A 27,639-nucleotide genomic window follows, 5' to 3' on the forward strand; every position below is an offset into this window, starting at 1 on the left:
CATATATATATACATACGTGCCTTAAGATTTATATATATATATATATATATATAAATCTACAAAAATATTCAATTTCATATATAAGTATATATTTTAAATTAATTTTAAATATTTTAAAAATAAATTTTTTCGCAATTCCGGTTTTTTATTTAGAGTTCTGGGTACCATCCCACGAGATATAAAAGAAATTCTTTGTTCGTACACTCCAATATTGCAAGAGACACCGCGATTTTTTAATCATTTTTGTCTTATTATTTATAAAAACTAAATGGCGCGTTGTATAATATTTTATATATAATACACATACACACATATAATATTCTAATATGCCGTGAGCAGCTCTCATTGAGAAATCCATTTTTAAAAAAGGTGTGGTAAATCGATACTCGCAAGTATTGTTACCACTTTTCTGCGATGCTAATTATCTCGATATTGTGCTCTGCATTACTTTATATCAAGAAAAGCCTGTCATAACTGAGCGACGCATTTGACAGTTCAAATATTAAGTGTGTGTGTGTAATTTTGATTAAATTTGTTTTTTAAAAAACGGAGAACTAGATTTAATATGTGTAAATAATTATATACACATACGCACAAAATAAATGGCACACGTATATAGTGTTTTACTTTAATATGAAAAATGCAAAAATTATCTGATCATCGTATATTCCAGATCTAATTTAATTTTTTTCACTCTCATTATGATCATAAACGTTATACTCTAACATTCTTTTTATTTTTGATATATAGTAATTCGTATCGACGTTATAATATAGAAACGATGAGTAAACATGAGCTGCATCGAGCATAAAATATTATATGATAACTCTCTCATGTAACTGTATAATCGCCGAGATTAAGTTAATAGCTTCGAGACGACGAGACGACGTGAACCAATAAGAGAGAAGGGAGATGGACCGAGGACCGTGTCTCGTACGAATTTCTTCCTCGTCGACCACCAACGGGCCCCAAAAGATCCGGCTTCGTTAACGGACACACAGTGTACCCTATGCCCATGCTGGTACTATAAGAGAGTAATCATCTGATATTTTCTCCCTCCTCTTTCTCTCGTCGCGATTATCTCCCGCGGTTTTTATGCCGCACGAGCTTTTCAATCAACCGCGAATTTGCGAAACGAGTCCCGATAGCTCCTCTCGTCAGTAATAACGACGTTCGGTAATCAAGCGTGTTCCGGTAGACACGAGAGAAAAAAAAGGGTTGCAAGACAGAACCCGATAAGATGATCGCGATTCGACGCGGCTACGTGGGCGTTCTCCTGTATCCGTCGTTGATCTCGAATTATGCAAATGCACGATGGATATTCCAATTGCCTCCGATTCCTCGAGGATGAAATTCGAGAGCACCTCGTATTCCGCATCACGTCGTCATCTCCACCTAAGATGATGGAAAGAGGAAAAAGACGGGAAAGTGCGTGATCGAGTACGCAGTTTATCGTCAGCAATTTAACATGTCGGGTATGTTTATTGCTCATATATTTCAGCAAGAATGCTAAAGTGATTTATAATCTTGATCTTGTACTGGTAAAAAGATATATGAAGACGTGATTTCAATTATATTGAATGACGATAACGTAACGGGATTTTCATGGGGATCAATTTATATTTTCTTACTTTTGCAGATTGAGAGAAAACTTGCTATACGTTTGTTCTTGTTGTAGAAAATTGCAGTTGTCAGTTGATATCTTCAGTTAATATCTACGTATCTTCCGGCAGAAAAGAAAGAAATTGCATTGAAATATGCGATCGATTACGTAGTCGATGGCATCGATAAAATACCGGCTACATGTAAAACATTTGTACGATTTGTCTCGGTTACTTTCTGTAAGAGAAGAGAGACAGATCAAAATCTTTAAAATAAAAAATATATGTTATGTTGAAAGAATGAAAAATTGATAAAAGCTTTATTTTCTTTACTTTTTGACATCCCGTTAATTGGATAGCAAGATGTTATATATCCTTTCTCTCGTGAAATAAAAATTAAAGAAATAAGATCCGATCTTCTTGGGATAAAACGGGGGGATGCGCGACTTTCAGCTTCAGGTAACACGTGACGGAGTGTAACCTGTTACCAAAGTACCGTGAATAAAGGACCTGAAATTTATTGCATGCGAGAATGCCGTTACGCTTTCAATTTAGCACGGTTAGCAACACCAGTGTTACGAACTGAATGACCATAAAGGACCATAAATATCAATTGATATGGGGAACATGGATTGACCGTAATATTTTTCCTTATTTATATTGTTATACCGTCTTACTTAATTATACTTCTTTCGGTCGTGTCGAACCATTTGGTAGAGGAACATGTATTTTCATCACAATGAGTTCGTTGTCTCTTACTATACTTTCTCTAAAAGTCACGTAAATATTGTAGTAATTAAGAGCCACGCACATTGTAAATTTTGTTAAGTTAGTCAAAAAATTTACAATTGCTGAGAACGACAATTAATAATCGAATAATAGATGATCGACGATCAATCGAGTATTGTTATTCGATAATTGATGCTTCGTAGATAATGCGCGTACGATCTAAGATTTCAAATAATATTTCGGAAATTTTTCTACAGCGCGCATGAAAATAAATAATTTCCTCGAAAATTCGATCTCTTCGCCAACTTTTCCCGGGTGCAGATTGCCGTTTGCAGATTGATTTAAATAAACAATATAAGGGACTTGTCGTATATACGGCGACCGTACACATCTGCTCTCGCGCCGACCGTATCGCTGTCGGTGAATTTTAAATTCAATTCCGGTCTCGTTCGTTGCACAGCCGTTCGATCTCTCGGCCGTGGACCCACGACCATATAACCATCTCTGGGTACCCTCTCGTAGGTGGACCTCGGCAAAACTCGGCCGTATTCGGCCGCATTCGGTCGACAGGCCTGCGCTCCGACCCCAGACCAGACGACGACCCATGGCGATGGTAGCACACAACTGGTTGTGGCTTTCACGAGGCAAGGCACGTCGCGCGCTCTCCGTGAGCGTTTCGCACCGCTCGCAGCACATTCCGCGTCGCTCCGAGTCCGTCGGGAATACGCGCGTCGCTCGATACACGCTCGAATCCGAATCGTACGCGTCGGGATATATATCGAGACGGCCGCGGTAACGAGCGAGCGTCTCTCGCGTGGGAGTGTCCCTTCGCATTGTGTTCGACACGAGCTGTCAAAAGGAGTCTGGCGTGGGTGGTTTTTTTTTTTTCGACGGCGCGCGACCGAAAAAAGGAGCCGTACGGCGCGCTCTCGAGGCGCGGCGTGTCACGTGCACGCGTTCTCGCCTGCACGTGACGTTCCCGCCACCCCTTCGTCGAGGATTTGCAACTAGCGCGAAATATGAAATACGGCGCGTAAAACAAGTGTTGTCGGATGTGCGGGTCGATTCTCGAAGCTGTAAATATACTCGAGTAAGAAACGTCACGTGGCGTTGGACACGATGCTTCTCGGGCGACTAGCAGTGTTGCTGCTCGTTGTTGCTGCGCGGCCAGCCGCGAGTTACTTCAATCTCTTCCTCACGCAGATGGAGGTCCGCAAGCTAATGGGTAAGATACTTGTAAGATTGTTGATTCTTATAAGATTTATAAGATGTGACGAAGAGGCGAAACTGTTTATTCAACTGTTTCGCCGACGATCGTTTTATTACATTGTATTGTTTTAACGAAGACTTCAAATAAATGCTATGATAAAATAGTAATCAAAATTTTTCATACCTTTGGGGCATATTTATTTAAATCAAACACAGATCGACTCTTATTGAGTATATCAATTGTGATAGAATATTTTGATATTTTTTTTAGATGACATTAATTATTTCCTAATTTAATTCAGTTGTATTTCAGAATTATTTGCAATGTTTTGTATGATTCATAATGCATCGGTTATAATTGAGAAAAGTTAGAGAAAATAGAATTATTTGAAAAGTTTGAGTCTTACTTTAAGCGGTGAACAAAAGTCAATATTCTTATTGCATGCAGTTTCTTTCGATATGCAGCTTCAAACTTATCTCGCTCTTTGTGCAAGATAGTAATATCTAATGAAAGAACGAAAAAAAAACAATCGTATCATTGTTTTGCGCGATGAGGCACATTAATATATTTTAAAATGTGTGCTATAAAAAAGAATTGATATAATCACAAAATTTTCAACATCTTTCCTAAAAGAAAATATTATATTAATTTTAAAGTAGTACATATATATATATGTATCATATACTGTTTAAAATCAGTTAATAATATTCTCGAGCTTATATTTCATATACCATATATAGAGTTTATTTAATAAAATTTAATAGAGTTTAATAGAATTTTTAAATTTGAAGTTACACAAAAATGTATATACGAGAAGTTGGAAAATTACAACAAGAAAAAAATGACTTCTCTCAAAACTTTTCTAAAGTGAATTCCATCTGAAATAATTTTAGCAATGTAATTTTGTCTATGCGATTTCTCGAGAAAAGCTTACTTAGTTAAAAGCAAAACTCTTCTTTTTTTTTAATCGTTTGTAATTCGACATTTTTGCTAACGAAACTAGAGGAAACTAGCGATTATTAAATTCTATAAATTTTTATAAATACGTTAGCGTGTATGTGTTGAAATATTACAAAGATGACAAAGAGCTTTCTCTCTTAATGTTTTAAAATAAATTCGAACATTTTAAGATTGATATAATATAACATATACGAACAACATATACACGACAAAACTAAGAGTTGACATTTTAGATATTATCATCCTATCAATATTTGTTTATTGACAGTTAGTTGTCAGTCCGTTATTTTCGAGCATTGATCTTGGATTTTTCACAGAATCAATATTTTGTGCTATTTCAAATATTACGCCCTATTACTAGCATACATATATTCTACATATATTCATGTTGTGTAAATTTTCTGTAAAGCAATGATTAAAAATATAATTTGCAATTTCGCAATAGAAAACACGATGTAAATACCAGATAAATAGTAAGGCGTCTAATTAAAATGTTAACGCAACTCTAGAGTCTTAGAAATAGCAAAAGACTGGGGAGAGATATAAATAAAAAATATTCAATCTAGGACGCGGCAAGATATTATTATTCAACAAGCTGTATTAACTATGTAACAACATGAATACAACATGAATTACATCTCATATCTTTAATCATATAATGACATTAATTTCTTTCGAGGGGTTACGTGTTAACCAGATTTATTCAACGAGAGCAAAACCTCGCACTTCATTCGTCTCTTATTTCTTCACTGCGCGGTAATAACTTCAGGTATATGAAACCGGTATAATTTCAAGTATAAATCCGGTTAGGGACGAACCGAGAACAGGAAAATTGACCGTCACGCATATCTCGTATCGCAATTCCCTTTTCAGGCGATCGTTTTCCACTTTGTAGTTATTCTCGAACACACAGCACGCGCAATTATCAGATAAGGCTGTTAACGGCGCATTATCGATAGTCAATTAATCCGTACGAGAGCGATGTTGTGTGACGAACGAGATTATTGCGGCGAGGTAACGGGCGAAATAAGGTCCATTTATTAAATCTCCGCGTGTTACGTACAGAATCTCGAGCCGCTGTCGAAAATCTGTTTAGACGTAAAAGCTCGATAGGTATTTAGCTCGCGCGAATTGTAATTGAGTATTGAACGTTGAATAATCGCTGAGATGTCGACGGTTCGCGTATTGCGCCCGAGTTTAAATTGTTCGATTAATAATCGCTATCACGCAGCGATTTCATTAGCTTCGTAATTGAAGCATCGTGCGAGTCGTGACGCATACTCATCGGATATCAATAACCGGGAGACGAAATGGTGAAGCCATGTTTGTCTCGGTACTACAAAATCGTCGCGGATTTTGCCAGAGGTCGTTCTGAATTGTTATTTCAGAGAATATTAAATTATGTGACTCTTATAATAATTATCTCTTTCTGTAAATCGTTTCAGATAAACCGAAATAAATTCATAGATAAATTGGAACATCTAAAAAAATCGGACGTTAATTCTTTTCTTTTTTCTTCCTCTCTTTTTCACGCGGAGTTGATTTTATTGAGCAACATGCTCTCGTATTTCTATTCTTATATAAATTCGATTGTTCGAATACGAAGTGTTAATTTGTCAAGTGACGTTAGCGAAGCTGCCCGTTATTTTTTAACTCGTTAAACTCTACTTACATATTTTGCGATGGAGTAATTATTAATTAGAAATTTTTATATTAAAAATAATAAAAATATATATATAAATATATATTATATATACATTTGTTACACATATCAATTACACTTTGAAAAAAAAAAAAAAAAAAAAAATGTAATTAAAACGTATGCAAATTCGCGATCTAGATTGAGAAAAACGACAAAATCTGCGTGAGAAATTACTGGTATGCCTTTAAGACCTGTGAATAATAGAATTCATCTTAAAGATACACGCATATTTTAAAGAACAAAAACCTCGTGCTCCGTTCCTCGAGTGTAATCCTGCCATTGCCTGCCACCCATCGAGCGCGATAAAATCGCTTCTTCTTCTCTCGATCTGTTCAGCTGTTCCATTCTCACGCTTTCGTTTCTCCTTATCGTCGTCGCACGCTCTCGGATTTTACTCGTGTGCCACGTTAGTCAAAGACCGTCGCTCGAATTGTCGCGCCGGAAACGAATGGAAGCCACTCGATGGCGGGGCGCGGGCGGACTTTGCAATATTTCCTCGATAACTTCCACAGCGGTGGATAATTCGTTTCCGGACCGTTGGACCGCGAAAAGCATCCGCCTCGTTGCCTCTCTCGTTGTGGGGCACGAAGGGGCACGATGTATAGGGTGACGCGCGGAGATCCCGCGACACCTGAACCCGCTCCGGGACTCTCTCTCCCCCGAGAGAAGTGCGTTCGCGCGTGGGATTGCGCGTTTCGCCGCACGCACGACTCTCGATTGGCGTCTCGAGCACGTTTCGCACGTGTCGAATTGCACGCGGGAACGTGAATTTGGGATTTTTCATCATGTTCTGGACGAAGCGCGACACACGCTACGATTCGTGAGACACACTTCGATCGTTCGTCGGGACGAATAATAATATTTGATAGAAGAAAAATTTAGTGAAATTAAGATTTGCATATAAAAGAGACACGTGACTAATATATTTTTGTCTTATTACAGAACAAAGATTTTATTATTGGTCGTATTTTATTATTGGTCATATCTTTAATTCGTTTCACGCGGATAGCGAGATATGTAAAGTAGAATTAGATAACAATAATATATCGTAAAAAAAAAAAAAAAAATTAAAACTACGTAACAAAGTAATATTGTAAAATATGTGATTTTATAGCGAGTTCGTTTTGACCTCAATAATTTATTGCAGCACGAATGAGCATCAGAGACGCGATATTCAATATTTAAATCACGCAAATGATGCGTTGTAATTAAAGATAAAGATTTATGATTGCACACGAAATTGCAGAGTTGCATTTGCATTGGGCCATGTCGTTAATTGTAGGTCTGTATATCCGTATAATAACATCGTTGGCCTCATTGCAAGAAATTATGATGTAACAAAGTCTGCGGAATTAAATGACAGAATTTATGGTATCAAATTAATGTCAGTGTTATTGTTGTTATAAATGTTATAAGCTTTTTTCTAAAAGGGATGCTTTAACTTAATATTAAAGAATTTTAATGAATTAGATTTCACGCAAATAACAGAAATTTAGTCTCTAAATTAATTTCATGTATATATATATTAGCCTCAGACATTTAAAAACATTTTTTTCTCAAGACTTAATTGTCCAGGCAATAAGAGAGAAATTTAAAAGGTTATAAAAAAAAAGAAAAATATCTTTAAAAAATGTAAAATATGAAACAGCTAACTTTGAAGTAGAAGGGTATTATATCGATGAATCTGTATTCAAAGAATTCGTAAACTATTGCAGATACATGCGCGAATAACAGTTTGTAACTGCGATGCAAATAGAATCGGCGGGTAAATACAGCGCGACGTACGAATTTAACATAAATAGATATTAATAGACATTCCAACCGAGTGGAGTCGCATTCTTCGAAGTTCACGCAGTCTCGACCGCGCGATGCTTGAAACTTGCATACCCATCTTACTCGTAGCCAAGCTAGCCGCAACGATTCGAAAGCAAGACAGACACTCTCGTCGATATATATACAATATATACGATTCCGACTGACAACGTGATAAGTCATTGTACCGTTTTCAATCATGGCTCCATGTCGATGACGATGGGAGTCCTATCGGAGTGTTGTGAGCGAGCCCGTCCTTCGTTCCTTCTACGAAACACAGCAGTAAATTTCTACATCTACATGACTGCGCGAAAGCCACCTCGACCAGTTCGTACGCAGAGGAAACCACTAGCGGCTTGGCATTATAATATACGAGAGGCGTAATAAAATATTATAACGAGGTCCTTGTTAAACGTCGACGGCGGCGTGGTGGGAGGAGGGAGTTGCAGGACCGGCTCTAGTTTGTTTAGACAACGAATAATCGACACAATCACTCCTCTTCGTTTTACGAAGCGAGGGTCGCGGCTTCTCTCTCTCTCTCTCTTTTCCTTTCTTCCTTGGTATACCTTGCGCAAGTCTTTTTTCCTACCTTCTTCCTTTTATCGCTTTCTCGTTCGGTCCTGGTAGAAGATCAGCCCTCAGATGGCCCCTTCGATACACACCGATTTTGAAACACGGCCCTTTTACCTTGTACAGGCTGCTATCCGTGTTTTCCGAACCGTATGTAGAACGTAGAGAAGGTTTCCGATTTCCGTATTCCCTATATATTAACGGGGTTTCCCGTTTCTTCCGCCTAGCCTTCCCGCGACCCATCCACCCGCGCTGGGAAAATCGATCTCGATCGTGAGCGTTTTTCTGATCGGTTATCTACCTGCGCATAATCGGCGACGACGAAGGCGAAAGAACAATCTCGGTGGTATTGAATGTAAGGGCCGATTGGTCGCCGTATAAATTCCCCGCCGTTTATGGCAGCCGATAAATCGCGCCGCGAGCGGTAAGCAGATTGCAAAGACACAGTCTTAAAATTTGGAACTTATCTGGAAGTCTTCGTGCAGGCCTTGTGTTCGCGCGACGTGAGATCGTGTGGCGTTAACTTGGATAAGATAAGACGGAATTCCACACCGGTGCCAAGTTACGTTTTTCTTTCTCCGATTTCACGATGTCCAAGGCGTGTAAGGTAAATTATGTTTAATCGCCGATCGATTCTCGCGATCGTATTGCTTGTCGTGTTTGTCGTTATCATAGCGGACGCCTCGAGCAGGATACTTTCGTTTCCATTTACTTCTATTTCTAAATTTATTCTTGGCTCTCGGCCTTCCCCATGTGCCATCATTTTAATACGTTCACCGTATCATTTTGTTGCGTCGTAATTTTGCCTCTACCGGATTGATTTTCCCTCCCATTTGTGACAAATCGCTTTACCGATATATAAATTTGATTTGATATTTCCATTCCCGTCTTTCTATTACATCGTACAACGCTCTTGCAATAGCCCTAATAGAATAGACACAAAATAGCACCATACACAGTAATCATTTACTCTTTCAAGAATATCTCGGTTTTAAAAGCAATTTATTTTAAAATTTTTTACAACACGCGCTATATTTTCTAAAAATTATTTTTTGATATTTTATATATTGTATTGTATATAAGTGTTAGAGACATGATCTAGACTAAATTAACATATGGACGCTACATATTTACATTCAATTAAACAATAATAATGTAATATAAAATTGCGATTAATATAAAATCATCGAGTTTGAAAAATTTGTTTTTTTTTTCTGTGATTATTTAATCTAGTAAATTTTGGCGTGTTTCCCTTTTACGGTATCGTGTTCGAATTTATTCGTAACGCAATGGAATGTTGTGAGAAATTAATAGAACGACAAATATTGTATATTAAACTATACCGATTTGAACGAACGTCACCCGTCAGAAGATCGTGTCAAAACACGAAAACAGCGTACATTCGGACAAACCTACGCCCGAGGCTCTCCCCACGTTCGTGTGAGTCCGGCTCGGGTCCGACCTTAGCTAGTTAAGGTCTGACAGGCCCATCTTGATGTTACCCGTGGAGTGGGACCGCTTCAAAGGCCTCGACCGGGGCCCCGTGAAAACGTTTATGCTCGTACAATGGCGTAGCGATTGGTGTGGCTTGCTCGACTCGATCCGCGTCCCGCGATAACGATACGTTTTATTAATCGAGGGACGAATCTCGATGAATCTCCGCGACAAGAGGCCGATCGGTAGCGATAAATATTATGACGCGTCGTCTGGACGCTGAGAAATGCGTGGGTGGAAAAACACGGGACCGTAGATTTAGAATGATCGATGTGCTCGCGAAAAAAAAGCGTAAGTGGAAGGAGGTGACGCGCAACGATACTGTACCGACGATGCATCTATCTACACGCACGCGGATGACAGAGAATGATGGGATTGGTAGACACAGGAAACGCGCGTACGCATGTACGATTTCGAGGGATGGACCGGGCGCGGACGGATGCTGCGCCCGTGTCCGCATCAATCTTCGGCTCCTCGTTAAGACCCGCGCCTTAAGTTTTCACTTGTGTGCGGGCTGGTTCGCTCGTTTGGTTTCGTCTAACGTATGAGTTCCAGGGCCGTCTTCGGCTGTGCTGGTGCTGGGACATTTATATGAGATGCCGTCGAGGTAGAAGAAGCGGAACCCCCGTGGATTTTCTTCCAACAGAGAGAGGGAAAAAGAGAGAGCAACCTTCGGCACTTTCTCGTGTTTTATTTATTTTGGAACGAAAGAAGGAAACTCCCTGTGCAACACAATCTGTACCATTTCTACCGAGTCTTGATACTTTTGGCGACACGTGTTATCTTTCTCAGAAGATGAGAGATGATGTTCGAGTTTTGACAGGTCGAGTTCCGACAATTCTCAAATATAATGCTCTGTGACACTTTCTTTATTTTACGAAAAGAAACAAAGGGCGAATTTCCCTAAAAATATTGAAATTACTTTTATTTCGTACGTTATTGTTTCTCTCGGAAAGATTGGTAAGTATTTTGTCTTAATTTCTTCTAAAATATGTCCTTGACGTTTCAAGCAAATAATTTTTACGGCAATTATTCTTTATGACGATTTGAAAATATCGCTACGCATTCTCAACATATATCAATATTTATTATTAATCAATTTGCGAATTATATCTTTGATTTACAATTCTCGTACATTGAAGTGCAATGCATAGTTGTCAAATTGGATAGCATCATTACTCGAATCATCGTATAATGGAATTGATCTCTCGCAGAGACCTCGTTTGTCCCGGGAGATTTCAAAGACGCCGTTGCGTGGAGCGAAACGAGTGCACCCCAGTTCTCTCCCAGAGCTCTTACAGAAAGAGCGAAGATCTCTTTTTTTGTCGAGAATTATTACATAAAGAAAGAGAGAGAAAGAGAAAAGTTCTCTCGGGGGAACGCATTTGTGCGGGATATTTGCCGCGAAGCGATGCCTTTGTTGGTATTAACATTTCCTATTTCTCGAAATGTAGGACGCACTCTCTGCAATTCTTTGATCTTTGTTCGTTACGTTGTCAGGAGTTGAAAGTGCTCTGGAAATAATTAAAATGCTGCATTTTTTTAAACGTACACCGCAGTGTATTAAAGTAATTGGCGCGATTCGAGCGTAATTTGATCGAGCATCGCGATGAAAGACTTTTGGAAATATTTTATTCAATATGTCATTCATACAATCTTAATGAATGAAAAGAATTTACAAACATCAAACAACTGTCGATATTAATATTTAATTCAAGGACTTGAAAATAAAAAAAAAAAAAAAAAAAAAATCGAGACAAATCGTTCAAATTTAAATGGGATGTCATTTTATGCGCCGATTTTATTTTCGAATAAAAAAACGCTCTCTCTCTTCGAGCTGTCTATACTTGGTTGCTTCGCACCAACGGCAATATCATCAATTTTTCGTCGTTATCCTCACGGGGAATCTTTTAATCCTCGCTAGCGCGCGCGAACTCGCTGCAACTTCGACCCTGAGCAAATCCTGAGTGACAGGATCTTAACGAGCATCTGCTTCTCCAAGAGACGCCGTCTCTCTTCAGGTCCTCCGTGGAAACTATCCAGCGTGTTCGAAAGAAATCATCGATAGATACGAAGGACTTTCTCTTAAAGTTCAATATAAGAACGTGATTTCTACTCATTTCGATAGATCGTACACTCGAACATCGCGCATTCGATCCGGTACTAAAACTACAATCCTACCAAAAGAAAATATTTTTTTAACGTCTATTCAACACGAAGAGTGACCATCGGGACCCTTATGAAGGGTGACTCGACAAAAATCACAGCGCAAACCTGCTTTCTCGGGCCCGCAAACAGTTTCTGACAAATGGCCCACTAAATTATCCCTTACCTTTCCTAAAAAAAAAAGTTTTTTTTTCAAAATAACTTTATCCTGTAAAAGACGCGGAATTATTTATTCTTTTGCGTTATACTTGACATGTAGTGATGAAAATTTAGTTTAAAATAATACTGTCAACTATACAAACGTAATCATCGCATACAACCGCGTCTATTCTTATCTGGATATTGTATCTTTACCTCTTGACGTTCGCTTTAATACAGCTGTCGTGTCTGCAAAAGAATTATGATTTAGTGCAGACTGTCAGCTCTGAAAATATATTTCGGTATATATTAACATATCTTTTTTTTTTTTTTTTTTTTTTTTTTTTTAATCAAAGATTTAGTCCCGCCGAGTAATTCTCTCGATGACTCATCATCCGCTGCGCGTCTTAATAAAAATAGAACTCGTCGAACGGTCCATGCATTACCAAAGTTTTGCATTTCGAGTGTCCTGTCGTGTTCCATGTCATCCTGACAGCAGATGGAATTCCGAGCGTGTCCCTTCAGTTATCGGCCCATCGGCGCCAGGAAGAGAAACACGTCGAGGGATCCCTTTAAAATTTCAATGCCTGCGGTCTGTAGATGCCATCTCGTTCGGGTTCCTTCGAACCCCACAACGGGGGACGCCGTCCACTCTTTCTTACGTCCATCGTATATGTTTTCTCTCTCTCTCTCTCTCTCTCTTTCTTTCTCCGTGGTTTTCTCTTTTTGAGAGTCTTGTAGGAATCGTTTCTCGGCAAACTACAGTGATAAATCGCGCATGATAATCGCTCCTTGCTGCCACACCGAAGAGTTCTTCGGGAAGATTGATTCCTTCGGAGGCGTCGCGAAGGGAAATGTCCGCGAAACATGTGTATTCATAAGTCATTTTTTTTCATAAAAGTCAGAAATATTTTTGAGCACCTTTCTTGACACGAATTTTGCGAACGAAGAAAGTGGAAATCTTTTTAAAAAGTAATTTGTAATCTTACTTTACATCGCGATTCGAGAATAATATTTAACACGTCAACACTGTATAATACAAAATAAATTTCATTATTGCTTATAAGAATTGTATGTTTTCATATTTTTATTTAGATAAGCACAAAATATATCTTGTGCTTGCATTATAATAAAAATTTATGTATGTACGTACATACATGTACATAAATATATAATAATAATAATAATAATAATTTTTAAAAATTTTGTATTTATTATAAAAAATATAGAAATTGTATCATTCAACATTGATCATATATAATATCATATAGCATTATAATAATCCTACGTTAAAAGATTTCGATTTGAAAGGTTGAATGTCGCTAATGAAACCGTATCAACGGAAAAAGAATCCCTCGAACAATCGGAAAGCGTCCTTTTTATGCAATCAATAAGGAAATAAAGCGGAATAATCGCGGGACGTGACGCAGCCGACAGTTCGACAGATTAAAGCCGTAGGAAGCCGTTCGAGACGGATTTAAAAGGATCACGCGATCCGTTCCTTCGACTCTTGACATCCTCGCGACTCGCGACATCCTCGGGTCTCTTAACGAGCACCTTCGATTGCGCGCGAACGTGTAAGAACGGGACAGAAAGAGAGAAAGAAGGAAAGAGACGCTCCATTCTGCATCAGTAAATAAGATAAATCCAGTCGTCACGTAATCCTCTTCATGTCCGAGTCCTGATTGCCAGCTAGTGCTGCCATATGTCGTCCCCAGCTAGTGCTGCGACTACGTCTCAATCAACCCACCCATCTGTCAACCCCTGTTTAGTCGCCTCGACGACCGGTGTCCGATATAACGATGTACTGTGCAATCGCATCTCGTGCGAATGCGCGAGGGGCCGGGAACGTCTCGGGAACAATATTATTTTAGCTCCCGATGCCGGAGAATCACGTCCTGGCGTTTGCTTTGGTTCCCGTTTCGCTACTATTCTCTCCTCCCCCCTCGACAAATAAACCTGAACCACAGTATGATGCATCGTTCGCAGGATCCATCCGGGGTCTATTCCGCGCCGTGAATGCGCTTTGTTCTCGCGGATATTCGCCACTTCTGAATATAATCGAAGCAAGAATGGATTTCTGATCATAATGGGTGACTCGCGGTTTAACGATAAATAACGTTGGCGAAACGTGCAAATATTGCCGCTGAAATATAACAAATATATTTCAGCGAAAGTACAATATATTGTTGCCGTGAGACTTTTTTTGAAAAGGAAAAATTCATTTATTATCGAAAAAATAACGCTGAGATGGCGCGAATTTTCGTATTGATGGAATATTCAATTTCGTTCGCCGAGTTTAATCGAAAATAATTCTGGAAAAAGAGTGAGTTTTTGCCGACGAAAAATATTGCGTGTGGATACGGAATTTTGTTTTTCTCTCTCATGAATCTCACCTTATGAATCCGTCAATATTTTATGATCGACAAACGGGATTTCGATGTAAAAAGGCATGGCTGTCGAACGATTTTTTTCTTAATCCTTCCGGAGTTGAAACTCGTAAAACAGAGTTTCGTGAGATCCGACGAACATGGATCCCGAAAACGGCAGTCTAGCCTCGATCCTTTTCCCCTCCCTACAATCTTCTCCCTTTTTATCTCGTGGACACCCCGTCTTTGCTTCTCTCGCTGACGTTATTTTGGAGTGAATTATAACTGGTGTCGCGCGAAGTTACGCCTTCCTGGATTTAACCTATGGCCCGAGGAAAGGAATCGAGGGAGTCATGTAAAACGGTGAGGGATGAAGGGAGGAAAGGAGGCTGAAAGACAGAGAGGAAGGACTCGGCGTTAAACGAGGAGGCAGGGGAAGACAGCAGGAGAGAGTGTACGAACGACGCTCAGAACTTGTGCAGGAATTATGGGTTATTCAGGAGACTCCTGTCGGCATAGCGGGAGGGAAGGAAGGCTGTTCGATATATGCTAAGCAGCCAACCTCCTGCATTATATGTATGCGCACGTGGGTACGAGAGTCTACGATATGTGGGCATGAGTGCGTACGTACCACAAATACGTAGACTGTCTCAGAAGTCACGTATTTTCTCTGTAGAATAGATAATGAAAGTTATAGACTATATGCTCAATTAAATATAAATTAAATCTATACAATTTGATAACAATATACCATTAAATCATAAAATAAGGCTCAGATTTAATAAAAATATATCTAACTCGATCTTGTCAAGATCTTCGATGTTGAAAGTGATTATTTTGGAATGAGAAAAATTTGTTCAATTTATTTGCATAAGAAATCCGTGATGGGGAGCATGGTTTCTGAGGTCACCCCTTTATATAGACACCCACGTCGTTTGCTCGTGATGGCGAAAGTGAAAAATATCCCGCGCAGCGCGGTAACACGTACGGCACCTGTGTACACGCGATCACATATACACGGTGGCATATGAACACGCACACAAGCGCGAGCGCGTTATTAGATCTCTCGGGGCAGCGAGCCGGGATATCGGCGAGTATATGCCAGCTGGCGGTGAGATATCTGGTCGTTAACCCCGCTCGCGCGGATCATTTTTCGAGCGCCGGAATTTCTTCAGAAAACTACGGCCTCCGCGCCGCGCGAAACCGCGCGCGAATCTCGCGGGGCGGAATTTGTTGTAAATCAACCGTTCGCCGGTTGTTCGTTGCACGCTGAAGAAATACGGAGCGACCCGACTCCGCATTCGGAATATCGAGATTTACTGTTCTTTCCGTCACTTGCGCGTGATAGATGCAATTGCGAGCTACCCTCGTGCGAGACAGAACCCACGTCGTAAAATAGGCATCTCCGCAATCGCGAAGTAACGTTTCTTACTCACCTACAAAAATTTAAAAAAAGAAAGAACAAAATAAAATGCACGCATCAAGTATTTCTTTATAATTGTAAAATTATATTATATATATATATATATATATATATATATATATATATATACTATTTATATTTATTATTTATTATATATTATTTATTTATTTTTTTATAGAAGATAATTTTTTTTCTCGAAAATCTCGTCATTCTTCGTGAAATGCTTCGTATTTCTATCGCAGATTAATCCCTACGTGATCTCGTTGCACTCGTTCCCAGATCCATTCGAGAGATTGCATTCTCCTGTTAACCTGTCGTTCGTTCACGCTATTGATGCATAAGACGCGACGGCATGAAACGGGAATCGAACGAAAATCGTGCACGCCGTATTGTGTGTAGGCGTCGCGTAAATCCAATATTTCCTGTCCCTCCGACCTGTTCGTCTCTTTTTCTCCTTCTCTATTTTCTCGCCTTTCGTCGCGTCCCCGGTTTCAGGTCCCCGGCTTTTAAGAACCTCGCCTCACTACAGGAGAATCTCGTTATACGCGTACCGGATTTCATATTCGGAAGGTGTCGGGTTTCTTACCCAAAGAGCCCTCTGATCCCCGCCTATGGTGGTGGGTCCCCGTTGAAGGCGACTCTACACGGCCTCGCTTCGAGGCCCGATCTTTTACTCGACCCAGCCTCAGCCGAAGCTGCGCACCCGTCAGCCTCGTTCAATACCGTATTTTGACAGCAGGGGACACCGCAGAATTTCGCGAACGGTTTCGCGCCTTCGCACGATGCATACCTACATCCGCTCGTTTCATTCACTCGGTATTCGTTTTCATATTCGTCTTGTAAGGACGATTGTTCTTTAAACTTGCTGCGGAGATGCCAATTAAGAAGTCACGAACATGTAAGATTTCTCTGGATTTTCTTGAATATATGTTCGTCGATACTCGCATTCGACAATTGATATTTAAAATAATGCAAAGACTACAAGATTATATATAGAAAAAAATTTTGGATTTGAAAGATCTTGTTATAAAATTTATATGTACGAAATTCCATATAACATCAATATTTTCTTTCCTTGTTCTTTAATCCTTTGCAGATCTATGTCAATTTACATGCGAGAATTCTGCAGATATCTTTTAATATTTATCTTTTTTAACTTTTTAATTATTTAAAATAATAGATTTTGTAATTCCAAAACTATAATGTTTAATTTTATTCTAAATAAAGAAGATTCATTATTAAGGATATTCAATATTAAGGAGATTCATTATTAAGATGCTATTACCTGAAAAATCTTCTCGATCTTCTTAGATTCGTTCAGAGAGATTGCAGACAGAAGTCTTCATTCTAATAATACTTTACTGTCTTGAACACGTCTTATCCTCGCTCCCTGGTGTCTGCTCTATTCTTCGACGACCTCTACTCGTCAACGTGGCTCAATGCCGTATTTTGACAGCGCAGAATACCATAGCGTGTGAAATTTCTCCGGTTGCACACGTACTTCTTCTCCATTTTTCTTTATAAGCCTATTCGGTTCTTCTAACAAAAGCAAAAAGTACTCCTTTAGAATTATTGCGTCTCTAGACGATAGTTGAGTAAGCTGGAGACTTTACCGCAGCAAAGAGATGCTTTGCTTCGAACAGCGTCAAGTATTTAGGATATCATATCTTTTTGCATGCGGAGTCTTGCGACTTCTAGAATATTTTCTATTTATATATCTGTCGTTTGTCTCTGTTTCATTTTCACTCTACTCAGTTTAATTCTTAATCTTGTTTTTTTTTTTTTTTTTATACGATGAAGAAAGTGTTTCAAACATTTTGGAATAATTATAAGAGAAGTATTATATTCTGATAAAAATTGTTGGAATTAAATTTTTAAGATTTTTAAATCTTTTTTCATTATCTTAATATCATGATACTTTATTTTAATTATTAAATGCGATTTTAAATCTATTTTTATTACATTAGAAATTAAATAATTTTAAATTTTAGTAAGTTTTTAAGAAAATATTTGAATTATATTATAAATTTTCGAATTTTTTATTATTCAAGTCAGTAATAGTTTTTCTAATTGTGAATTTTTTTCTTGTCAAGTATAAAAGAGAAAAAAAGAAAAGGGGAAAGAGAGATATATATATGTACCATATATACAAATACAATATTTACTATTAAATAGCCAAATTCGCCGGTGGTTTAGAAGCTTCTCGCCTCTTATATCTGCAATTTTCTCTCACAAAAGTGGCAATAATTCGCTATTCGGTTCAGCGGATACGGTAATCGGTATAGTTTGTAGGATGCGGTAGGTGCGAATCCTGCGAAAGAAGGTGCCCTGGCAGAATTCCTCGTGACAATTGTGTCTGGAAGCAGTTGCAAGGGTCGACGCCTTTACTGAAAGGGCTTTTTTCCCTCTCTTTCGCTTTTAAGTCCCTCCTTCTTTGCCGCCGGTTTGCACTTCTCTGTCGCTTTCTGGTTCGCGAGCGGTAGGCACAGCGGACATCAAAGAACCTTTGGTACCCGTCGACCTGCTTCCACCCGCTCACAAAGTTCCCGCATAATCGCGCGGGAGGAGTGCCGAAGAGACTGATGCCACCCTTCTCGGTTGGATAAGAGGCGAAAAGCAAGCCGCGATAACGAGGTCATAGTCGGAGCATCATACAGAGGGGGATGAGGTAAAGTTATCTTTGATGCCGGAAGGATTACACTTTACCTTCCGACGCGCGGGAGTCGAGTGGACTCTCTGCTCCGGATTAACGATCGCGAAAGGCTCCCTCGAGACGGAGGATATATACGCGCGAATTGGATTATCTAGGTAGGAACATACCGAGGCGCAATTAATTACTGTCTAGCCGGATCTTTATCCTTCTGGGATCGAGTCTTATATTATTCGTAAAGCAGTGAATTTCTAAAGGGGAACGTAACAACGTTGTTTGCCGTTTACGATCGTGTTCGTTGTATCCGCCGTATCCAAAGACATCGAGCGCATCTGTCGTTGGCCTCTATTGGCTTCTTTCATGTCACTTTTGTGATTTTGGGGAAAGATCGATTTTTGCAGCAGGTAGTCCGAGTATATTTTTTCCTAGGCTTTCCAGAAATCGGGATAATTATTTTCGAAGGAAAATCCGCGTGCGCGACGGGTTCGTCCCTCGTGCTTTTTACGACGATCGCCACGACGGGGATCCTCGCATAGAACGGACAGGAGCGAGAGGAACCTGGACCGTAGAAACGACCGAGATACCGAGGTCGTGAGTATACGATATCTGATGCAGAAAACCGGTAAAGGCTCGGAGGGCCGCTGGGGCGGGAGGGGGGACGCCGAAGCGGGCGAACTGAAAGCAAAGACACGACCGCGGGGGCAGGGTGGCGCATTGTCTTCGGGTGATTTAAAAATCCGACTCGTGCCTCGTTAAGCACACGCTATCAGATACAGCCGCAAAGGATAGACTCCCTCTTCTCCGAGGCAGTAACACGACGCGCGTCCGTGTCCCGGTCTCTTCTTTACGATGGGATTCTTCTCCGATCCTCCACCTTCTCGCCCACGTAATCTTGTAGCTCTCAACCTTCGCTTCGGTCGGGTCGTCCGGTAGCATAATGTGTGCTAAGTGTGAGTCCGAAGGGATGGGCGAGAATTTAGCGAAGCGAATGCGCATCACGCGGCAATTTGTTGCTCTGCTTGTGTCAAGTATTTCTTTAACATCTCTACAGGTGTTAATTATTCGTGTGTTTATAAGGATAATTAAATGAACAGATTTTTCATCCTTTGAAAAATTTATTGCGTCAATTAAAAAATGCAACTATATATATTGTAAATGTGAATATATAATTATTAGTTTCTTCGAATAAATAATTTAGAAAACAACAACTAGAAGAACAACTAGAAGTTTTATGTTCCATTTTATATAATCTATATTCGCTTATGAAAAATTAGTCTTATCTAAGCACGCGTAGTAGATTCTTCGTGCAAATTTAAAATTCTGTCTCTTTATCTTTCTACTTTCTAAAAAATTTCCAACTTTCTCATCTGCGATTTTAATTCTTCAAGCTTTTATATCTGCTATTGATAACAATGTTAATTTCTTCTAAAACACTCTATATAATTTTATCTTTGAATATCTGTCAAGTTTTCGTGGTATTTGATATATAGGAATCGAGCTTTTAATGCTAGAGTCACGGCACACATCGCTCTCGTAGATTTGTGGGGCAAGCGCACGCTATGTTAATCGTAATATGAGTAAAGCCGAATGAGTCACATCTATTTGTGAATCAAATAGTTTTCTTGCACCGAAGTACTGCATTTGAGGCGAAAAACTAGCGAACAAATAATAATCTCCTTTTTTAAACGCAATGACTAATGTTATTAATTTAATAAATTTCAAAAATTTAAGTGTATATTATATTATATTAAAAGAAACTGAGACAAAAATATATGTACATATTAACATGGCAATTTATATAAATATATAAAAAAAATTAAAATAAATTGTTATATAATTGGTATATAATTTCTTTAGGTTCAATATTGCATAAAATGGTGAACTTGTTTGTTCTAGGAGTATCAAATGCAGAATTATTTTATGTCAAGGAGGGCGTCATAAATCAGTATGCCGTGAAATTCATTGTTCCCGTACCGGCGCAGCTTCACAAACTCCACTTTACGTGGGAAAATCTCGCCGGTAAACCGGTAAGTTCTTGCAGAAAAATAATGCGAATATTAATTTTCTATTCTCTCACACGAATAGAAATTTATACGCAAACTATATCGTAGAAAAAGATGTAATAAAAGTTTAAAAGTTTATGAGAAGATAAAATACGCAGTTATTAAAGGATAAACATTAAAAGTCTGATAAATTAATTTACATTGATTGTACAAAGTGATTCTCGTAAAGCAAAAAAGCTTTAAAAAGCACGTTAATCGTAAAATATTGTTACGATCGAAGGTGTCTAACTTGACTTTCGTTAAAATATATAACGCGAAATGATTTGAAAGCGTATAATAAAGCGAGCATAGATATAACGGTGTGTCGAGAACAAGAATTACGCGGGCACAAGATATTTACGCGCACAAAATATTCTCGGCGAGTGTATTCTTCTTATTTGCGTTCCCGTAATTTTTCTGCTACTCTTCTCTCTTCGCGTCTCCTCGCGCTTCCTCGCCGGGATTAAAGTCGCTTGCGGCTGAGAAACGCTGAAATTGCTCGTTAACGTAGGAATCCGCATCACTACGCGTAAGACACTTCGGAGACGATCCTCGTCGGACGGAGTCTCGACGAGCGTTTTTCAATGTTCAGCGAATACACTGTTCAAAAGATCCTTAGTCGATCTTTATATTCGTGTTTCTCTTATGTGGCTTGGCTGTACTTATCAGGATTATCGAGGCATATCGTTCCTTTCCGTTTCTCAGGTTCTTAATACTGGCGTAGACTTTTCCATAAATAACGAATGAAGTATATTTTAGAGCGAGGAATCACGGGAAATATTTGAGATATACCCATCCATCTATTTTAACGAACAATTGATCGATATAGATTTTGTTTCCTTCTTTATTAATTCTAATTATTATTTTCTTCTCGTCTATTCCTTTTTTCATTTCCTTGCGTCTTTTTATCGTCTCCCTCATTTTAATCGTCTACGTTCATTAAAGTTACCGAGAGCTGGCCAATCGACTACTGTCACTTTTTGTCACTCGAATAAATAACTAGTAAACGTCCTACCGCGCGAATTAATTTTATGTTACTCTTAATGTAACGACGTGTGGCCACGCGATAGTTATGACGGTGAAAATCGCGCGGCGTATGCATATTCATGCGAGATATAAAATCGAAACCAGACTCTCTCTCTCTTTCTTTCTCTGTTCCTTTTCTCGTTCTCGTCCATGAGTCATCGGCGAAGCGTCGCAAACAGCTTCTGCTCGCCGTCGACATCCGTGGTACATTGACAAAGTGGCGGCGAAAAGTGGGCAGAATGCGGCGGGGTGTCCGATTGACTCGTCGACGATGCGCGCAAAAAAAAAAAAAAATGGACGGATCTCCAGGAGGTGCGGGACAAAGTGGTCCATCCACTTCTTCTTCCCCGGTTGTCTCGGGCGTGGAAGCGGGAAGAGGGATAGACCGGTGGAAAGAGGAGAGAAGGAGATGAGGAAGAGACTGACGAGCGACGCAAGGACATCCGTCACCTCCGCGCGGCAAAACCGAGTCGGCTTGAATGGCACTTAAAACCAGCGGCCTGTCCGTCAAATCCCTACGCGGGGATTGTGTCTCGATAAAGCGTTTCCGGACGCGAACGATTGTACACGTCAAATTATCGGAGAATCCTCGTGACGGCTTTACGATACATTCAATTTCGATCTCGGACATCGCGCGGATATTTGTATAGGCTCGAGTAGCAAATTTCCTTCCCTCGGTCATCACGCAACGCCCGTTGCCCATTGAGGACGAAGCATATGGCGGATTCGAAAATTAACGAGAGGAAGCGGGAGCTGCATTGTAGTCGCAATGGAAATATGGGAAGAACTGCGCGTAAAGGATACGTACGAGAATTAACATCCTCTTCGGATAGATATATAAAAGTAGTCAATTGTCCTTGCGTGACGCAAGGACATTTTTTTAAGACTGTTACATTCATCACGATATGCCTGTCAAAGGTTGTGCCATCTGTCAAAAGCAGTTACACAGTTCCTATTGCTGAGAAAAATAATATCAAAGACATTTTATATATTTTAATTTGTATAATTACAAAACTTTTTTTCTAATGTTTTTTCTAGAAATTATATTTCTATATTTTCGCCATTAATGAAACTAATATCTTATCCTCGCATTCATATTTTATTGCAACGTATATGATAAAGTGTCACCGATTGTAAGTTATTCAATAGAGAAATCTCATCTCTCGTCTATCTAGATTCTTAAATGGAATCCGCTAGTCCATTTAGAGGAAAATGCTTGCTAGCTGGAAGCATAGCCACGATCTTCGCGAAAAGACCGCAGGAGAGCGGTAGATATATAGAAATAGCGACAAGCCGGTAGGTTTGACGAGATACTCTCTTCGCAGCCAACCGAGCGAACCGATCATCACTGCGAGCTAGTAATCAGCGTTGCGAGCTCGCGTTTGTCTAGCTCTGCCTCGTATCACTGGCCTTTTCTTCTCTCCTTCCGTCGCCGTTTTCTCTCCAATCTTGTTCTCGTACAGTCTGTCCCCCGGATTCATTTTGCTCTTGTTGAGCGCAAATTGTCTTCCGAGAATGGTATACATTCGAGATTGCATAGAAAAGTTCAACGTTCTCTTGAGATTATGACGGAGCGAGACGGTCGGTTGAACCTCTTAAATGTCTTCGACATTTGTTCCATCTCGACTTCCTCAGATTAGTTTAAGTCCGTACTTATCGAATGCTTCGAGCATGTGTATATATATATATATATATATGCATTTTTCTTTTCAATCTTTTACGTATTCTTGTGCGAGCGTTTCTCTAAATTTTTTGTAAGTCAAACATCTCGATAATCAGAAACCTAACCATTAGACACCGGAATACTCGATGCTTTCAGTTGCCGTACGCGATGTCCGTGGATATCAGCAATCCTACGGCGCTAAGTAGTTCCCTGAACATCTCTCAAGCCGGCGATATACCTCTCGCTGGCCTGCAGACGTGGGCCTTATCGTTGCACTGCGGACCCTATGACGCGGAGATCGACTTAACTCTCCGAATAAACGTCTCGTTGTCGCGGAAGAACACCACCCATCTAGAATTCAGGCGGAAAAAGATCTGTCTGAAGGACAAGAGCTACATCGAACCCGAGGAGGTCCTAGTCGCTGTCTCCGGCTCCACTACCGGCGGCCAGATCTTTTACGCGGCGATTGGTTGCGCGTGTGCAGTCATTGCGGCTATTTTTGTCCTGGTGATGATGTATTACGTGCGCAACAAGAAAACCACAAGACATCGAGATCCCCTTCAGTAAGCATATGAGTTGCTCTTGAATCAGTCGACAAATTTTTATTTAAAAAATTTTTTTTAAATTTACATTAAGAATTCATATTTATATCGCGTATTATATATATATATATATATATATATATATATATATATATATATATATATATATATAAATTCTAGGGAATCCAGAGGTCTTAGCTCAGCATGCAGCATGGAAAGAGGCGCCGGAGTGGGACCTGCGCAAACCTTTTTATCGCCGGAAACACCGCCACCTGCGTCCGCTGCCTCAGGATCGTCCTATAGAAGGCTCGACGATCGTCCTAGCAGGGAATTGCACGAAAGAATCCAGGAAATTACTGTACAAAGGTGCTTATTGCATTTTAAGTATTAATACGAAAATAATTGGGTTAAAAAATTAAAAATAGATAATCGAAAATCTGATATACATATTGCAAGCTAAATATGTTTAAATTTATTTGTCATAAATTTCTTATATCTTTCTTCTTATAAGTATCATACATGCCATGCGAATATATGGCAAAGTATAGAATTGATTAAAATAATTTATTCTTTCTTTGTCACAGATGCAGAGTACGTCTTCTTAGCATCGAAATGGAAGGAACATTTGGACGCGTGTATAGAGGTAGTTATCACGAAGAGGGTGCTTTATCCCCGAGGGATGTACTTGTGAAAACTGCTGCCGAGCACGCATCTCAATCACAAGTAAGTTAATTTTATTTTTTCTATGAAAATTTTATTCACTCGGATTTAATAAAATAAATATAGGATAAATAATTATTATAAAAATTAAATAGTCGGTTATATTGGTGGTTTTACATACTTTGCCTTCTTAAATTAGCAAAGCAGAGCACGTATCTCGTTTATTATATATTTTAGAGAGAAAATTTTTTTTCTCGAAATAGCCAAGATATTGAAATACGACTTTTTTGTTTTGAAAAGGTGGCTCTTCTCCTACGAGAAGGCCTGGCCCTCTACGGGCTCAGTCATCCAGCATTGCTTCCGGTTCTCGGTGTCTCCATCGAAGATAGAAGCGCACCTTTTCTGCTTTACCCGCACACGGGTTATAGAAACATGAAGAGATTCTTGCTAAGGTGCAAGTTAAGTAGCGAAGGACCTCCAAGAGCTCTTACCACACAGGAAGTCGTCGAAATGGCACTCCAAGCCGCCAAAGGTGTACAATATCTTCACAGAAAGAGGCTCGTTCATAGAGACTTGGCTGCCAGGAATTGCGTGTACGTATGAACAGTAAATCATTATACATCGCTTTCCGACGAATATTGTAAAAACCTTCGTTAAGATAGACATATTTTATATCGAGTAATTTAACTTTACATATTCCATCTTCAATTCTTTGTTTTTAATTTAACTCTTAAAAAACCTTTATATGGTCAGAGTTATTATATCAGATATATCACTTTCAACATAACTTGACCAACTTTGTATTTTATTATAAACTTGTACGAAGCTAAAGTCTCGTTGTATATCGAATTAATCGCGCGCGAAGACTTTATAGACAGTGTCTTACCGTAAGGCTTTAATTGGTACCTAGCTGATTATACCATTTCGAGAAAGTACTTAACTAATGCGATAATGAAATTACCGTGCGAGTTATGCTTCTTTGTTACACATATACACACGCAAAATCGTCGCCTTAATTCATTAAATTTTTCCTCTTCAGTATTGACGATGACTTGAGAGTACAGATTACGGATAACGCCTTGGCTAGAGATTTGTTTCCGCAAGATTATCACTGTCTCGGCGATAACGAGAATCGTCCTATCAAGTGGCTGGCGATAGAAAGTTTACTCAGTAAGACCTTCACTACAGCTTCTGACGTGGTAAGTTATATATATAGTAAGAGAGAGAGAGAGAGATGCGAAAACTTGTTATTAAAGAGAGAAAAAAAATTATTAAATATCTTTTCTTTTACCTAAATATTTTTCTCCCAACAATGTATTGCGTTCTAATTTTATTAATAAATTTCTTTTTTTCTTAGTAAAAAATTTTTAGAAATTTTAGCTAAAATGCGATATAATTATTCATAATTTTTAATTAGCCATTTTTAAATAATTTGTAACACATTCTCTTATCGTATAATTTCATTTCAGTGGGCATTTGGGGTTTTATTATGGGAGCTAACGACGTTGGCGCAGCAGCCTTATGTAGAAGTGGATCCTTTTGAAATGGCATCCTATCTCAGAGACGGTTATAGATTAGCGCAACCGATAAATTGTCCTGACGAGCTATTCGCAGTGATGGCGTATTGCTGGGCCATGTCAGCGGAAGAGAGACCGACATTTAGTCAATTGATTATCTGCTTGCAAGATTTTCACACTCAATTAACGCGATATGTTTAATTGAGCGTGGTTATAAAATAGGATTAGATTTTGCTAAAATGTCTCTAAAATTGAATTTCTGAACATATCAAAGTTTTTATCAAAAGAATAATGTCAAGATGCCAATATAGAAGAAAGCGCTTTTGTATATACTATTCTATTATTTAAGTATTCGTACAATTTTAGCATTTTTATAGCAGTTGTATGTAGGATAATCGAATCTAATGTAATATATTGCATTTCTGTTCAAAAATTATTCAGTTAAGTGTAGTTTGTTTAAGGAATAACTGTCGGCAAAAAGCGAATTTAAAACAAAATAGAATTTTATTATTACGCGATGATTTGCATAAAGCATTGAAAGAATTTTATTAAAACGTAATGTCAATAATATAAAATGCAAATATAAGATGCAGAAAATATCATTTAGAAAAAATTTAGTTGAAATAAATCTGCAATTTTTTATTGTAGATGTAGATATATAGGAAAATCTATGGGAAAATTAAATCTTTTTACAAACTCTTTTAAAACTCCGGCCTATGAATTCGGCGCTTTAGAAAAAGGGGCTTTTTGTATGTTTAAGAAATTGGTTTTATAAAGGTTCACAAAACAGATATATCATAATTCTATAATTAGTCTCAGGAATATATTTTTGGCAGTAATGTCTACTTTTATAAGACACCTCTTGTAATGACTGAGCACAACATGTAGAAAATCGCGTGAATTATTCATACTGTAAAAATTAAGACTGAATTCTCATTTATCGCGCGTTGCGCCATGTATCTGGTGTTCGTTCGATGTGATATCGCCTATGATTACCAAAACCGGCGGACATACGTCATCGTGCACTGCCACAATCCCGTTTTCGGAAACCCGTAACGCTTGTAGCGAAACGGAGCAGGGCTCTCGGCGAATTTGAGCCATGTGATATGCACTTTGCTTGCCCACGTGAGTATGTTTCGAGTGTGTGCCAATGTTTATTTTTTTTATATTTTTGTATATAGTATATATTTACGTAATGTGTCTGAATATATGCGTTATCGATATACGAGCCGTGTACGTGTGCGTCACGACTAGATAAAAAGATCCCGTGTACATAATTAATGTGTAGTAGCGTAAGAAACTTATAAATGTACAAACATCTCGTTCGAGCGTTACGAGCACAATAAATTTCTATCTATACCATA

General features: G+C 38.9%; 1 protein-coding gene across 4 annotated transcripts; it reads left to right on the plus strand.

Annotated features, from left to right (window-relative positions):
- The first annotated feature begins 2,970 nt into the window (after positions 1–2,970).
- Positions 2,971–27,639, plus strand: Dnt (tyrosine-protein kinase Dnt). 4 transcript variants are annotated; one of them, XM_070292816.1, is made up of 8 exons: positions 2,971–3,556; positions 20,722–20,852; positions 23,713–24,119; positions 24,279–24,464; positions 24,683–24,821; positions 25,059–25,351; positions 25,798–25,957; positions 26,228–27,639. In XM_070292816.1, the coding sequence occupies exons 1-8, from the start codon at positions 3,451–3,453 to the stop codon at positions 26,474–26,476; spliced, it is 1,671 nt and encodes a 556-aa protein (XP_070148917.1). In that variant the 5' UTR covers positions 2,971–3,450; the 3' UTR covers positions 26,477–27,639. The 4 variants fall into 4 exon arrangements, with proteins under 4 accessions (XP_070148917.1, XP_070148918.1, XP_070148920.1 ...); XM_070292817.1 differs by lacking the exon at positions 2,971–3,556 and adding an exon at positions 14,796–15,371; XM_070292819.1 differs by lacking the exon at positions 2,971–3,556 and adding an exon at positions 14,798–15,375.

Source organism: Polyergus mexicanus, unplaced genomic scaffold, assembly GCF_030449975.1.
Source record: "Polyergus mexicanus isolate NDT 795.1 unplaced genomic scaffold, iyPolMexi1.0 SCAF_3, whole genome shotgun sequence".
NCBI classification, from domain to species: domain Eukaryota; kingdom Metazoa; phylum Arthropoda; class Insecta; order Hymenoptera; family Formicidae; genus Polyergus; species Polyergus mexicanus.

Bases quoted from the DNA above. Each gene is read 5' to 3' on its own strand.
- Dnt (XM_070292816.1), top strand. From the start codon at position 3,451: ATGCTTCTCGGGCGACTAGCAGTGTTGCTGCTCGTTGTTGCTGCGCGG. The intron at 24,822-25,058 runs GTAAGTTAATTT...TGTTTTGAAAAG, and splicing joins AGCACGCATCTCAATCACAA to GTGGCTCTTCTCCTACGAGA. The intron at 25,352-25,797 runs GTACGTATGAAC...TTTCCTCTTCAG, and splicing joins TTGGCTGCCAGGAATTGCGT to TATTGACGATGACTTGAGAG.